General features: G+C 39.5%; 1 protein-coding gene across 1 annotated transcript in view; it reads right to left on the bottom strand.

The window, feature by feature from the left end:
- The window catches only part of LYST (lysosomal trafficking regulator), a 192,132-nt gene that overhangs the window by 86,320 nt on the left and 88,302 nt on the right, over nt 1–17,510 (bottom strand). Inside the window, exons 19-23 of the mRNA XM_067025680.1 lie at nt 15,411–15,584; nt 14,127–14,276; nt 9,380–9,517; nt 3,439–3,637; nt 1,026–1,157 (exon numbers count right to left, since the gene is read on the bottom strand). Of these exons, the coding sequence (XP_066881781.1) occupies nt 1,026–1,157; nt 3,439–3,637; nt 9,380–9,517; nt 14,127–14,276; nt 15,411–15,584 (793 nt within the window). The remainder of the gene's footprint in view (nt 1–1,025; nt 1,158–3,438; nt 3,638–9,379; nt 9,518–14,126; nt 14,277–15,410; nt 15,585–17,510) is intronic.

The raw sequence follows: 17,510 nt of genomic DNA, 5'->3' as shown, positions 1-17,510 counted from the left end.
GGACTAACAGTCTGGGAGAAGGAATGTGTCCGTCTGGGAGAGGATGGCAGTCAGGAAAGGAAAAGACATACAGTCAGTTCACAACCAGGAGACATGTACCTATTTTTTTCTCTATAAAAATAGAGATGAGGTTGTCTGTTAAGAACAAGCTAGGAAGAGAGAAAAGTACTGTTAGCTTAAAGACTTGAATATACTTGCTATGGAGATAGAAGAGGCAACTGATCCTGAATATTCAGAAAAATTATAGGGCAGCATTAAAAGGCCAACTATGCCACAGACCCTTTTAATGGGAGGAATTCTAAGCAGCGTGAGGATGGTTAGATTGAGGAAAGGTTCGACTTTTTCAGGTCAAGCGTGCTAAAAGGCCAAGAGGACAAGGAAAATGAAGAAATAAAATTATTGGGTGATGGGATCCAGGCTGGAAGGAGAAAACAGAGGGAACTTGGGAGGATGATAAAGAAACCAGAAGGATAGGAAGTTGTCATAGAGAGTGGGAGACGGGAGGTTAAGGGGTGGGAAGCGTTCTTTGATGGTGTCTAAGACAGATGCAAGCAGACTGGTAGATAAAGTAGAGGGAACGGTCCCCAAGGTCAAGGCTGGAGTACGGATGGCCACTCACATGGCACGTGAAGTTGTCTAGAATGAGTTCAGGTGGAAAGGAGACAGTAAGCCAAACAAAGCTTTTGAAGAAAATGGGAAAATAAATCAGAAGCTTAATGAAAGACAAATGCCTACGATAGAAGGGGAAAGAGAATTCCAGAGCAAGACAGCATGAACCTCATCCACCCACTAAGTTCCCCTGAGAGTCACCTGTTATACTGAGTGTGAGTTACTGATATCAGAAAGTAGTGAAATGGATTCCTTAAATATATTCTATTATTTTTAAGTTTAGCCTTCCATTTATTTATTCTGAATATCAGGTTGTATTATGCTGCTAAAACATGTACAATTTATTTATCTATTAATATTCAGAACTAAATACAGAAGGGTTATACTTTCATCAATGTTTTTGTTTGTCTGTTTACCTTCAGGTGGTGAAGCAGTAAAACCAGATGGGCTTATTACCACAAATCCAGGGCTAGTGACAGATTTTCCTCCACTGCTAGAATGCCTCAGGTACATGATTGACTGTACTTTCTCCTGAAAGATCTTGCCATCTAGGATCAAAAAAAGTTTTCAGACAATTTTAAAGAAGGATAAAACAAAAATATAACTTTAAAAGCAAATCGTTAAATACACATGTTTACAAAAAGATGTTCAAAGCAAAAAGAAAAAACGGCATCCTGTATAATAATGCACATTTGATATGTGAGGACACTCTACAACTTCTTACTCTAGATTCTTCTGTTGACTATTACTAGCCACATTAACTTCTATTTTCTTTGAATTCTAACTGTACTTGTAGTTATTCCTGTAGTTTAGCAGCTAACTGTTCACTTTTTATACGCTAATATGATCTCTCCAAGGAGACTGTTCATCATTCATTCCTTGAGGGAAAGGCTATGTCTTCTCTATTTTTACACAGCCCCAATATGACTCCAAAGTTGATACCTCCAGTTTAATCTTCCTTTTTGAGCTTCATACTTGTAAATTCAACTGCTTGAGTTTTTAAATGCACCACAAATGCAACAAATCTAAATCTGAGTCACCTTCTGCCCTACATTTCCTCCTGTGTTGTTCTCTGGTTCCTTTGGTAGAAGTACCTATTTCCCATGCAGGATCCAGGAGCCACCCTTGACCACAACCTTTCCTTTACCCATGTCAGTCTCCAGGTTCCATTGACTTTATTTCTGTTTCCGGAACTCTTCTCATCCCTAGCATAGCACTATAAGGCAGGCTCTAAACCCCCTCACCTGGATTATTACCTTGGACTTCTAAATGCTATCCATGATGGACCTCTGGTCACCCTCAAATCCTCAGAGCTACCAGCCTCCTCTCTACCAAATGTCAATCTCTGCTTAAAACCTTCCTGTGGCTTTCTGCTGCCTCCTTACCGCTACAAGAATCTCCATGATCTGTCTCCACACCCTTTTACCAGCCTTTTTGCTTACATTGTACTTCAGCAAAACCAAGCTGTTCGCTTTGCCTGGAAGGGCCCTCCCTTCAACTCCTACTCAGCCTTTAAGACTCAGAGCAGGCGTCACCACCTCCAGGAAATGTCCCCTTGCCATGCTCTATGCTACCCAAAATGAAATATTGCCATCGCTGTGTTTTCCACATGGTATACTTACCTGTTTATGTCTCTCTCCCCTCTACTAGACTGTAAACTCCTTAAGGGAGGCGACCACATTTTACTCATCGTTGCAACAACCCCGTGCTACCAGAATCTTGGCTTTGCTTTATTCGCTAAATGTTAGCGGAACCTAACACAAAGGTATGCTGTATAATTTCACTTGGATTTTTACTGTGGTGGAATCATTTTATTCACTTATTATATTGCTTAAAATGGCTGTCGGACAACCAGTTTCCTCTCTCTAAATTTACTATCTAGCTTTCTCACAGGTATACTTTTGCCTTGCTTTCTTACCACATCACCTTTTCCTAGTTCTTTTAACACTCTGATTCTTCCACCTTTCTTTTACACTGAGATTACTCTTTCTTGTTCCACCCTCTCAATAGTATTCTCACCAACAGTTCCATCCTTAGCCTCTTTTTTCCTTCTCTCTCTCTCTCCACACTTTTCTTCAGTGGTCTCTTCTGTTTCCAGAGCTTCAACTCACTTCTATGCAGGTGGTTTCTCTACACTGAATTTTATTGTAATAATTTACTTACATCGTATTCCTTGGCTCAAAACAAACAAAACAAAACAAAATCCTTTAATTACCCCCAACTAGAATACAAGTTCAAATTCTCTGATCTTACATTCAAGGACTCGTTTCATATGAGCTTGGGTGGGGTGGAATAAATGATGGTCCCAAACTATATTTATGGTATTATTTCTCACTACTCCTTTATAAATCCCCTATATTAGGTAAAATTCATTATTCTTTATTTTCTCTATTTCTCCTCCCTTTAAGTCATTCTCTTCACCTGGAATGCTAATTCTCCAATCTACTTATTACATTTTCCTTAAATTCTGCAATGCCCATGGCAGATATTAATCTATTAAATCTCTCTCCATACCTGTCTGATGAAACCCTAACTCTTCTGAAATCTAATTAGTTCTTCTTTTGCATCTCTTACATACTTACCAGATATTGTTTCTTATTATAATTATTTCAGCATATATATCTCCCCTTGCCTCTTGGCATTTAAGCCCTCTGAAGGCAGAGACTATGTCTGGTTCATTTTATGGCCCTCTGCCCTGTCCCAATCCCAGTGTGTAATTAGTTTCTAGCACAGAGGCCGTTCAATATATATCAAACAAACACGAATCAAGCGGGAAGGAAGAAACAAAAGTGGAAACAGCCAAGACCTAACAAAAATGATCATACCTACCTATGTGCAAAGAAAAGTAGAAGCCTGCAGGGTTATGGCAAACGTAAGTATTGGTAGGAGGGTGAGCTGCTAAAAGGAAACTGAAGACGGCTGCCAATAATTCCAGATCTGGAGGAGACCCAAGGACTTCTGCTATAATTTTCACAAATGATCTACAAACCTCTCGGGGCATGGATGTAAGCTGCCCCTCTTTGTGTTCCTGAAAAAAATAAACACTCTCTTTAGATTTAAAGAGAACTGTCAACTTAACTAACATTTCTCATTGAAGCAAGATAATTCTGTTTAAGATAGAATTGTGCTGGTTTACTACTCCAGACTGACCATATTTACCATACCATTGAGTTGCTATTTCTCAATTCAAGCAACTCTGCTATTAAAATTCATTAAAACCAATGTCCCCATATAAAAGTTAGCTACTATTAGTACTCTTATCACTACTACTACTACTACTACTACTACTACTACTTCTGCTACTACTACTACTATGGGTTCAGAAGGGAAATTTTTTGATAGACAAAACTGATTATATGAATACACTATGTTCCAGTCTACAAAGTTATTTCTCACAACAGCTCTGAGAGGTTTTATCCATCATTTCTAGAATACGGAGGCCCGAAGTGGTTATATGACTAACTTAAACCACAAGAAAACATGTCAGAGTAATGCAGCCATTAACTCAAACTCAGACCTCTGATCTCCTTCTACTGCATCATCTACTGCCTGGAATAATGAGACCTGGCAGAATGCCAAGTAATTACCGAAAATAAAGATGGATAAATAAAGTATTTATATTCTCCAACCCTAACCTCCCCAATAGGTAGTAGCTGGCCTCTAGATCAAGGCTACTAGAGGTAAACCTCCTCATGTTTCCTGTCTGTCCAAATATACAATATATCACTACATCCACTCTTCTTCATTTGCTCTTGTGTACTGCTCGAACAGAAAACGTAAAATCTAGATGTTAACTTTGACACAGTTTAGTCTTACTACCTCAGATTTAAGAAGAGAACACAGAGTCTATAAAAGTAAGCACAAAACCCCTTTGTCAAGATCTCACAATGGCCAAGTGGCCAAGACAAGACAAGAATACAGGTGTCGGGCTTCCCTGGTGGCGCAGTGGTTGGGAGTCCGCCTGCCGATGCAGGGGACGCGGGTTCGTGCCCGGGTCCGGAAAGATCCCACATGCCGCGGAGCGGCTGGGCCCGTGAGCCGTGGTCACTGAGCCTGCGCGTCCGGAGCCTGTGCTCCGCAACGGGAGAAGCCACAACAGTGAAGCCACAACAGTGAGAGGCCCGCGTACCGCTAAAAGAAAAAAAAAAAAAAAAAAAGAATACAGGTGTCCTAACTTGCAATTCAGTGTTATTTCTGCCACAGCCATTTGTCTTTTTTCTAAATCGCACCCCTTGTGACTTCCTAACCTCAATTATTCATTCCTAAGTTCATCCCAGCTTACGTGTCTTCAATCTTGCCCTCTCCACTAACTCCTTACAAATAATCACTGGTATCCTATCTCATTAGAAAAAAAAAAATCCCTTAACTTGATCTGTTGGGAAGCTTTTGTTTACACTCTGTTTCTCTTTTCTTCTGCTGCTGGACTTTTTAATAAAAACACTTTTAAATTCTCACCGCTTCCAGTGATCCACCACACATGCTGCCTAAAGTGCCCAGAAATCTGGTTCCTGCTGTCTTTACTCCGCTGAAATCTTATAAGCCATTAAGAATTTCCAAGTTGATGGCCTTTTGTCTGACCACATTTTCCTGGAACTTTCTACCTTGTTTGGTTCTAGAGACCACCTCTGTCTGGGCAGGTTCTCCTCCCTCTGTCCACCCTTGGCTTTTACTTTGCTGGGATTCCTGGTACTTCTTTACCTTTTCAACTACTCTTTTTATTTTTGGACTGTTCTTTCTATATCTCTCTCAACAGCTCCTTTTTCCTGTTTCATGCCCTGAAAATGGATATTTTCCGAGATGCAAACCTCAACTCCCTATGATCCTTTCACTACATTTGTGTATCCTGTAGTGCTTCTCTATCCCCATGGCTTCACGAACACATCAATGCAAACAAGTTCTACTCTCTCCCCAGCTCCAATCTTGCACATCCAAGTGCCTGGTGGTCAGTGTCGCTGAGCATCCCACCATAATCTCACACACAGAATGCTCAAGTCTTGCTCAATCCATGTTCAATCCTGCTTTCTTTGATGATACAATCATTCTTCTGGTCTCCCAGCTTGAAATTTTACATTATATCTTTGACTTCTTTTGCAGCTTCTATTTAAACAGAACCAAGCCCTATTAATTGCCTTTATATCTCCTCCATTATTTGCTCCTTTTGTTTTTTGAATTGTACTTTTAATACAGCAGGTTCTTATTAGTTCTCTATTTTATACACATCAGTGTATCCACGTCAATCCCAATCTCCCGATTCATCCCACCCCCTCCCCCTCCCCGCCACTTTCCCCCCTTGGTGTCCATACACTTGTTCTCTACATCTGTGTCTCTATTTCTGCCTTGCAAACCAGTTCATCTGTACCATTTTTCTAGGTTCCACATATATGCATTAATATATGATATTTGTTTTTCTCTTTCTGACTTACTTCATTCTGTATGACAGTCTCTATGTCCATCCACGTCTCTACAAATGACTCAATTTCATTCCTTTTTATGGCTGAGTAATATTCCATTGTATATATGTGCCACATCTTCTTTATCCATTCACCTGTCAATAGGCATTTAGGTTGCTTCCATGACCTGGCTATTGTAACTAGTGTTGCAATGAACAGTGGGATGCATGTGTCTTTTTAAAGTTTTCTCTGTGCCCTGTAGTGGGATTGCTGGGTCATATGGTAGTTCTATTTTTGTTTTTTAAGGAACCTCCATACTGTTCTCCATAGTGGCTGTATCAATTTACATTTCCACCAACTCTGCAAGAGGGTTCCCTTTTCTCCACACCCTCTCCAGCATTTGTTGTTTGCAGATTTTCTGATGATGCCCATTCTGACCAGTGTGAGGTGATACCTCACTGTAGTTTTGATTTGCATTTCTCTAATAATTAGTGATGCTGAGCAGCTTTTCATGTGCCTCTTGGCCATCTGTATGTCCTCTTTGGAGAAATGTCTATTTAGGTCTTTTGCCCATTTTTGGATTGGGTTGTTTGTTTTTTTAAATATTGAGCTGCATGAGCTGTTTTATATATTTTGGAGATTAATCCTTTGTCCGTTGATTCATTTGCAAGTATTTTCTCCCATTCTGAGGGTTATCTTTTCATCCTGCTTATAGTTTCCTTTGCTGTGCAAAAGCTTTTAAGTTTCATTAGGTCCCATTTGTTTATTTTTGCTTTTAGTTCCATTACTCTAGGAGGTGGGTCAAAATAGATCTTGCTGTGATTTATGTCAAAGAGTATTCTTCCTATGTTTTCCTCTAAGAGTTTTATAGTGTCCAGTCTTAAATTTAGGTCTCGAAACCATTTTGAGTTTATTTTTGTGTATGGTGTTATGAAGTGTTCTAATTTCATTCTTTTACATGTAGCTGTCCAGTTTTCCCAGCACTACTTATTGAAGAGGCTGTCTTTTCTCCATTGTATATCCTTGCCTTCTTTGTCATAGATTAGTTGACCATAGGTGCGTGGGTTTATCTCTGGGCTTTCTATCCTGTTCCACCGATCTATATTTCTGTTTTTGTGCCAGTACTATATTGTCTTGATTACTGTAGCTTCGTAGTATAGTTTGAAGTCAGGGAGTCTAATTCCTCCAGCTCTGCTTTTTTTCCCTCAAGATTGCTTTGGCTGCTCCTTACTTTTACACTCCCATTTTTAATCTCCTACAGGTTCTTTACACTGTACTCATGGACTAATGAGACTACCTCACAACCAATATACTGCCAATTTATTAATCTTCCTTAACTACACTCAAATACCTTAAAGGCAAAGACTAAGTTCCATTCTTTATATACTTCTCACAATACCTAACATAAAGCTATCATTAATAAATAACTGTTAATCTGACAAACAGACTCTCTGAATAAAGAAAGGGGAAGAAATATACTTTCATTAAAAGAAATTGGTACCTGAATTTTTCTAGCATTTTTATAAATAAAATGGAAGTGAGAATACTTATTGAAATCTCCAAGTTGATAAGTGTCACTTTTCTGACATGGAAAGACTGAATAAGAACTTCACACTGTCATATGAACTCACTTAAAACCGGCCAACGAGTTTCAAAATGGATAGGTAAAGAAAGTGAGTTAGAGGAAAACTGACCCATAGATGATACATAAACCATTCAGTAAGCAAGGGGTCTGAGAGATCACTATATTGTATTCCTGAAGACAACAGTCTCATTTACCACAGGGGCCAAGAAAAGCATTAAATGCTTTTGTTTTGTTTTTTTCACAATTCATTCATTAAAAAATTATTTATTGTGTGCTTATGTGTTTCAGGTACTGGGATTACAGTGTGATCAACAAATTATAACAACCTTATCCCTGCCCTCAGGAAGTTTTCAGAGAGAAATAAACCATAATGTCCTAAATGACATGAAACTAACAAATCATATATGGCAGAGTGAGTGTAAGTGCAGGAAGGAGAAAGGGTTAATTTAGACAGAAAGGGCAGGGAAGGCTTCCCTCAGGAAGGTGATTTTAAGTTGAGGCACAAAGGATAAGCAGGAGTTGACCAGATGAAAAGAATGGGATGGGTAACTTTTCAATGGGAAAGAACATCATGTGCCCTGCGGTGGGAAAGAGGCTCACTCATTTAAGGAAGGGAAACGAGGCTGGGGGTGGGGGGGGCCTGCAGTGGTATCAGATGCGGCTGGAGCGGTGGCTAGATCCTACAAGGCTTCTTACAGAAGTTGTCACAGATTTTGGATTTTATCCCAAGTACAATAAGAAGCCAGTAGTGCAACTGAAACAAAGGCATTTAAAACAAAGAAACGATTACTGATCCCATGGAACATCTGTCCTTATCTGATTTGATAGAGTTCTAATATATGCTTCAGACCCTGAAAAATCAAACTAACTTGAAAAATAGTTCAATACACCAACCAAGCTAAAACCAGACACCTGTGAAGGCAGAGAAAATAACTGAACTAGAAGCCAGGCCGCAGCACAGGCCCTACAACATGACTGGTGAAGTTAGTGCCACTTTTTGATATAATTTTTTTAAACAAATTTATTTATTTTATTTATTTATTTTTGGCTGCGTTGGGTCTTTGTTGCTGCTTACGGGCCTTCTCCAGTTACGACAAGCGGGGGCCACTCTTCGTTGTGGTGCACGGGCCTCTCACTGCGGCGGCCTCTCTTGCTGCAGAGCACGGGCTCTAGGTGCACGGGCTTCAGTAACTGTGGCACGCGGGCTCGGCAGTTGCGGCTCACGGGCTCCAGAGCACAGGCTCAGCAGCTGTGGTTGCAGGAGCCCAGCTGCTCTGCAGCGTGTGAGATCTTCCCAGACCAGGGCTCGAACCCACATCCCCTGCATTGGCAGGTGGGCTCTCAACCACTGCACCACCAGGGAAGCCCTGATATAATATTTTTTATATATTTTCAGTATACTAATTCTAGTACATATAACAGATCTTCAACAAATACGCACTTATTAAAACAACACATACTGGTACTTGTTATTTAAGGAATATGGAACAAGTTAAAATATCACTACTGTTGATGTCCAAGAGACTACAAAATTATTATTTTACCCCAACATAAAGAAATATCTCCGGAATTTAATAGTTGTTCTTTTGTAACTGAGTTAGGAAAGGTCAAGCTACAAGAGGCAGGGGTTAAAAAACTCCAATACTATCAGCTGAAAGAAGGGATCCTGGAGGGTAGGGCAGACAGAAAATAACCTCACTGAAAGTCCCTCAAAAATCTGAGTCCATAGCATTGAGTTATTAAACAGAAATCATCACAGAAAATATCTCCAGAAGTAAAGTTACATGAAAAGTACCTGCAAAACCTGGCAAGTCAGTAGAAAGTGATGCACCACTCGAGCTTTCAGTAACTGCTTAATATTAAACATCTGCTGCTGGTGATCTGCTCTGAGGAGGACTTCTAGGGCTGCCAGCAGAGTTTCCCAAACACCTTGCTGAGAAAAGAAACACCAATTAGCACAGTTACTGAAAAACATGCTGCATGCTTTTTAGAAGACATGCAATACATCAGTTTAACACTGTGTATATATTCAGGGTCAAAGATTAAATTTGTCTGAAAAAGTAAATCTTAAAATTTATTCCCAGACTATTATTTTTTTTAACAATAGGTCATTTCTAAATACTTATACTGAATGCAATATTGCATTAGGTGCTTAACTACATTAACCTTTCTGCGGCATTAAATGATATACAGTATTTTCAAAAGATGAATTATCTTGGGGGATTTATTTACTATAAAGAAACACATTAAAAAATGTCATGAAGAGACTAGGGGTAGGACGGGAATAAAACACAGACCTACTAGAGCATGGACTTGAAGATATGGGGAGGAGGAAGGGTAAGCTGTGAGGAAGTGAGAGAGTGGCATGGACATATATACACTACCAAACGTAGGGTGGATAGCTAGTGGGGAGCAGCCGCATGGCACAGGGAGATCAGCTCGGTGGTTTGTGACCACCTAGAGGGGTGGGATAGGGAGGGTGGGAGGGAGGGAGACGCAAGAGGGAAGAGATATGGGAACATATGTATATGTATAACTGATTCACTTTGTTGTAAAGCAGAAACTAACACACCATTGTAAAGCAATTATACTCCAATAAAAAAATAAAAATTAAAATAAATAAAAATTAAAAAAAGAAACACATAAGGGGGCTTCCCTGGTGGTGCAGTGGTTGAGAATCCACCTGCCAATGCAGGGGACATGGGTTCGATCCCTGGTCCGGGAAGATCCCACATGCCGTGGAGCAATTAAGCCTGTGCGCCACAACGACTGAGCCTGTGCTCTAGAGCCCATGAGCCACAACTACTGAGCCTGCGTGCCACAACTACTGAAGCCCGCACGCCTAGAACCCGTGCTCTGCAACAAGAGAAGTCACCACGATGAGAAGCCTGCGCACCACAAGGAAGAGTAGCCTCCGCTCACGGCAACTAGAGAAAGCCCGCGCGCAGCAACAAAGACCCAACACAGCCACAAATAAATAAATGTAGAAAAAGAAACACATGAAACACATTATCAATATTAACTATTTACAAATAATTTATTTTCAAAGAGCATTATTAAAAATGTACAGATTTCAGGGCTTCCCTGGTGGCGCGGTGGTTGAGAGTCCGCCTGCCGATGCAGGGGACGCGGGTTCGTACCCCGGTCCAGGAAGATCCCACATGCCACGGAGCGGCTAGGCCCATGAGTCATGGCCACTGAGCCTGCGCGTCCGGAGCCTGTGCTCCGCGATGGGAGAGGCCACAGCAGTGAGAGGCCCGCGTACCAAAAAAAAAAAAAAAAAAAGTACAGATATCAATGCTAATTTCTGTATGCAGCATTTAATCAAATAATTTTAGACAAGATGTACTAAATTGAAAAAAGTTAGACAATGTAGAAATTCTGCATTTTGGGTTAATTTACTTTTAAGTCCAAATAATATAATTCTCTGCACAATTACGAAGTGTGCAGTTTCAAACAGTAGTTAGCATCCTTTTGAGGTGCTTTAAAATGCTTCTCCCATACTGAATCAATCTTAAATTATCCACAGTAATAGAGAAAAAGGAATCTTACATAGATAACTACTACTGAAAGATAATCTTCAACTCATTTTATTAGCCCAAATAACCTTTCAACAAAGTCATTAACAAAAAGCAAAATTAACTGCCTTGGGTTGCAGGTCTTGCTGTTTTTCCTGCCATTATCGATGGAAATGAATAATGAAAAGGCTAAGGAATTGACAGACTTAATCATACTATTCTAACGAAGGCCTCTCTCTTTATAAGACAGGGCCAAGGTGCCCTGAGAGAAAAAGACATACGAAAACTTGAAGACGAGGCAGGCCAAGTATGAAAACTTGATTCAGGCCTGAAAAATAGTACTAAAATAGAGCAGTGCCAAAGCAAACAGACAACCAGCAACAAAAACAAAACTACTCAGCTAAAAAAATAATTAGGAAAGAAAATCTTATTTCAAACCCATAGAAGTATTTGTATATATCACTTTTGAATTCAACAAGAAATGTTTTGTTTTTTAATCACCCTGTTTTTTAATGCTCAAATTAGCATCCTCTTTTGAAATACTAAAACAGCTGTCCAATTTTTAGTTAAAATTTGATCTTCCAATCTACAATTGAGCTGTTTCTTTATTACATGTTTATATTTATACTGCCTTTGATCCAACTTGTTTGTATTTACTATCACTATGTTCATTTGCTTTCTCTCCCTGAAACATTAAGTGTATTTTTATACATATATATATGTGTGTATGTGTGTGTATACATATATATATATGGATTTTTTAAATTCTGAAAGTATTTATTCAGAATGAGCAATCACAACAAAATAGAAAGTTTTAAAATCTGACAATACCATAAAATCCAGAAAAAGCAATAGTTAGCCGCCGGACACAGTTCTGTAATACTTTCCCCCTGTGTTTTGCAGGAGCATATTCTTTGACTGCTTCTTCATATAACAATAATTTTGTAATATAATTTTATATAGAAAGAACAGAAAAATAATTCTGTCTTTCCTCTAGCATGTTTGGTCAAAATTTGTTTTTGTTAATGACAGATGAGAATTGTTTCCTTCAGCTTCCTAACTCATTATTGATAGTGAGTAAATCTGGGGGGGCTGTTGCCAAATTTGAAAGTAACCAAATTTTTAAAAATTCTAAAGGTACACACTTTGAATTGGTCTTTAATTACGTCTGATGATACTATTGTTATATGCTAAATAACTCTGGACAATCTACAGTCTACACAAGAACTAAGGAGGCTCTATGAGCCATACCATGAAGACTATGCTTATAACTAGGGCAGAGAGGAAACAGCCCTATATTCATTCCCTGGCTGGGTCCTTGTGAAGACTACCTGATCCATCCAGCTGTTGAGATGCTTTGCCTAGACCTAAGATCAAAGCATGTTCCTTAGCTTATGCCTATCATGAAGCCAAGACGTCATAGCCTTGCCCTGTATACTGATACAGCTCTATGACTTCTGGGTAACGTGGCTCCCTTACTCAGAAGTGTGCCTATTTCCCTCTCCTTGACTCTACTCTCCACACTCTTAGCAGGACCCCTTTCAGAGTTTATGGTAAATGCAAGTCTCCAATTGATTCAAATGTTCTCCAGCCGAGTACTGCTCTAGCTACTACCAGCAGCCCAAGCTCTGATCCTGACCCCCCAGATCAGCATTATCCATGGCTGTCTAAAACCTTGCACAGAAATTAATCTCCAGATTTCCATCTACGATTAACATTACGTTGAAGTGGTAAATTTGTTCTCTTCTCCAAAAGAATGACTGGATGAATATTTAAAAGTAAATGCCTTTTTGTGCACCAAAGGAAACCATCAACAGAGTGAAAAGGCAACCTACAGAATGGGAGAAAATACTTGCAAACCATAAATGAGATAAGGATTAATAGGCAGAATATATAAAGAACTCCTATAACTCATTAACAAAAAATCAAATAACCCAGTTAAAAAATGGTCAAATGGACATTGAATGGACATCTCTTCAAAGAAGATATACAAAGGGCCAATAAGTATATGAAAAGATGCTCATCATCACTAATCATTAGGAAAATAAATACAAATCAAAACCACAATGAACTATTACCTAACACCCTATAAAATAGGCACTATTAAAAAATAACAACTGTAAAATAAATAAATAAAAAACAACTGTTTGGTGAGAATGTAAAAAAATTGGATCACTTGCACATTGTTGGTAGGATTGTAAAATAGTGCTTCTTTTACGGAATATAGTATGGAGGTTCCTCAAAAAGTTAAAAATAGAACTACTGGGCTTCCCTGGTGGCGCAGTGGTTGAGAGCCCGCCTGCCGATGCAGGGGACACGGGTTCGTGCCCCGGTCCGGGAGGATCCCACATGCCGCGGAGCGGCTGGGCCCATGAGCCATGGCCGCTGAGCCTGTGCGTCTGGAGCCTGTGCTCTGCAACGGGAGAGGCCCCAACAGTGAGAGGCCCGCATACCGAAAAAAAATATATATATATATATAGAACTACTATATGATTCAGCAATCTTACTTCTGCATACATATCTAAAATAATTGAAAACAGGATCTCAGAGAGACCTCTGCACGTCCATGTTCACTGCAACATAATTCACAATGGCCAACATGTGGAAGCAAGCTAAGTGTGCATGACAGATGAACAGATAAAGAAAATGTGGGATACACATACAATGGGATATTATTCTTCCTTGAAAAAGAAAAAAATCTTGTCATATGCTACAACACAGATGAACCTTGAGGACATAATGCAAAGTCAAATAAGCCAATCACAAAAAGACAAACACTGAATGATTCCACTTGTATTAAGTATCTAATGCATAGAAACAGAATGTAAAATGGTGGTTGTCAGGGACTGGGGGCAGGGGAAATGAGGAGTTGTTGTCCAATGGGTAGAGTTTCAGTCAAACAAGATGAAAAAGTTCTAGAGAAGTGCCATACAACAAAGTGTATACAGGTAATACTGTACTGTACACATAAAAATTGTTGAGGGTAAATTCACAAGTGTTTTTTACCACAAAAATAGTACATGCCTCTGCTTTATTCCATATCCTCCAGTCTAGCAATAGCTCCTCTAGCAGTTTAACATCCTGGATTATAGCATTAGACTCAGCATCCAACTTAAATTCTCCATTCTCATTGATATGAATAATATCTTCACCACAGCAACCTTCAAGAAGGGTCTATGGAAAAATAACATTAATACAAGATGCATCAACAATCAGTTAATCCAAAAATTCAACAGAAATATTAAGCTTTCAATCTTAGCAGTCATAACATTAAATTCAAAGGAAAACTAGTGAATAACTCAACATTTCACCAAGTATCTTTAAATTGTTTTGTAAAACAATTCACGTAATGCGAAAACCCCCAAATTTCAAATATTTATAAATGACTATTCAGTTTCAAATATGGGGTAAAAGAAACCACATCCTATTTTTTAAATTCAATGAATCTGTTGGGTTTTAAATTTTTTCCAAGAAGCATTCATGCCACAAATGTATGAATCTTGACAGTTTCAAGAGTTGGGGTTTGGGGGCATGGGAAGAGGCATGGTCTTTTGCCTTAGTACTAGTACCCTCAGAGAGAAATACTTTCACAATGTTACCAAATGCTTTTAGTTAGAAAGGTACTTAAATATATGATGACAGCTGGATCACAATAAAAGCTAACAAGGCTTTAAGATGCTAACTCTATAGCAGCATTGCCTAACGGGAATGGCACAGCACTAGGTGTCTGGAGAACTAGTTCTCTTCCATAACTGTGGGAGCTGAAGCAAACAGCAGTCTCTCTGTGGGTTTCACTTTTACTAGTCTACAGAATGAGGGACTGGTCAAGGAGACATAGCTGGCTAATCAAGATCTAAAAATCTTTTTTTTTTTTTTTCAGTACGCGGGCCTCTCACTGTTGTGGCCTCTCCCGTTGCGGAGCACAGGCTCCAGACGCACAGGCTCGGCGGCCGTGGCTCATGGGCCCAGCCGCTCCGCGGCACGTGGGATCTTCCCGGACCGGGGCACGAACCCGTGTCCCCTGCATCGGCAGGCGGATTCTCAACCACTGCGCCACCAGGGAAGCCCTAGATCTAAAAATCTTAATTTTTTTCTTTTACTCTTCTAAAATGTTTTAAAGGCAATTAAAATGTAATTATTTAAATGATGAAAAACCCAGAAGAGCCTTACTTTGACTAAGTATATACTACTGAGTTTCCTTCATTTTCTTCAGGAATAACTGAAACACAAAACTCTATTATTGGAAGACTTAAATGAAGAGGTATCACTGCATATGAAACTCTGAGAATAAGTTTTATGAGAACCTACCTTCAAAATGTGAAAGCCCACAATGCATTTTTGTTTGATCAACACCTGATGAATCATGGAAAGTCCATTACAATTTTCTAATTCATGTATTCTCTGTTGGTTGTATTTAATTAATGAGAGTATAATTCTCAGTGCTAATGCTTGAGTTTCTTCATAGATACTGAGTTCCACAACCTAAAAAAAAGTAGATATATTTTTTCTAATTTGTTGAGATTAAAAATTTAACATGTGTGGTTATCTTCCATTATATAATATCAACCCATTAGTTTCATTTGAAAGCTTTTTTTTTTATTGCTGACACTGTTTGTAATTACTTAAGAATTGTAAAGAAACAAAACTAAAAAACATAAATTCTCACTTCACACCAGTCAGACTGGCCATCATCAAAAAATCTACAAACAATAAATGCTGGAGAGGATGTAGAGAAAAGGGAACCAACCCTCTTGCACTGTTGGTGGGAATGTAAATTGATAAACTGATATAGCCACTATGGAGAACAGTATGGAGGTTCCATAAAAAACTACAAATAGAACGACCATACGACCCTACAATCCCACTACTGGGCAAATACCCTGAGAGAACCATAATTCAAAAAGAGTCATGTACCACCATGTTCATTGCAGTTCTATTTACAATAGCCAGGACATGAAAGCAACCTAAGTGTCCATCGACTGATGAATGGATAAAGAAGATGTGGCACATATATACGTGGAATATTACTCAGCCATAAAAAGAAAACGAAATTTGAGTTATTTGTAGTGAGGTGGATGGATCCAGAGTCTGTCATACAGAGTGAAGTAAGTCAGAAAGAGAAAAACAAATACCGTATGCTAACACATATATATGGAACCTAAAAAAAAAAAAAGGTTTGTTAGAACCTAGAGGCAGGACAGGAATAAAGACACAGACGTAGAGAATGGACTTGAGGACATGGGGAGGGGAAAGGGTAAGATGGGACAAAGTGAGAGAGTGGCATGGACATATATACACTACCAAATGTAAAATAGATAGCTAGTGGGAAGCAGCCGCATAGCACAGGGAGATCAGCTCATTGCTTTGTGACCACCTAGAGGGGTGGGATAGGGAGGGTGGGAGGGAGACGCAAGAGGGAAGAGATATGGGAATATATGTATATCTGATTCACTTTGTTATATAGCAGAAACTAACACAACATTGTAATGCAATTATACTCCAATAAAGATGTTAAAAAAATAATGAATACACAGTGCAAAAAACCCCCCATAAATTCCATGTTCATTTGTTTCTTAAATATTCTATAAATTGACTAAAATAACACTGATAACCTTAGAATTCAGTAGCATTTTATTAGTGAACTGAAATGTCAGCAAAATGCCTCAAATTTTTGATGATTAGTCACTCAACAAACAGGATCTGTGTTCTGTGCTGTGGGAGATGAAGAAGTAATAGGCGTGCTACCTGCCTCCAACGGGGGTCAAATGATAAGATGTACGTATAGAAACTACGGATTGTGACTTGTACTTCGATTCCCCCAGTGCTTTCTGGAAACTACTATATGGAAGAAACACATACCTTATTATGATGATAAAAGGCAAAGAAGAATGAGACACTGTGAATGCACGAGAGCATAGAAACTACTTCTGACTCCACTCTGCACCAGGACAGGGAAGCCTACATGGAGAATGTGGCCTGGAGAGAGAGCAAAACCCTGGGAAGCAGGGATAAATGGGTAGCCAGGGTGGGCCACAGTCAGGAGAGAGGAGAAGACTGGAAGTTCATGGTACATCTAGGAGAATGCAGATTGCCTATTTGGTTGGATGGTGGACATTAGGCTCAAAAGGCAGGCTATACGTGTAAGGATTTTTTTAAAATTTATTTTTGGCCGCGTTGGGTTTTCATTGCTGCACGCAGGCTTTCTCTAGTTGCAGCGAGCAGGGGCTACTCTTTGTTGCGGTGCATGGGCTTCTCGTTGCAGTGGCTTGTCTTATTGCGGAGCAGGGGCTCTAGGCACTTGGGCTTCAGTAGTTGTGGCTCGCGGGCTCTAGAGCACAGGCTTAGTAGTTGCGGCGCACAGGCTTAGTTGCTCTGCGGCATGTGAGATCTTCCTGGACCAGGGATCGT

Source organism: Kogia breviceps, chromosome 2 (assembly GCF_026419965.1).
Source record: "Kogia breviceps isolate mKogBre1 chromosome 2, mKogBre1 haplotype 1, whole genome shotgun sequence".
In the NCBI taxonomy this organism is placed as follows: domain Eukaryota; kingdom Metazoa; phylum Chordata; class Mammalia; order Artiodactyla; family Physeteridae; genus Kogia; species Kogia breviceps.
Note: the sequence above shows the minus strand (reverse complement) of the source record. Positions and strands in the feature narration are given on the sequence as shown.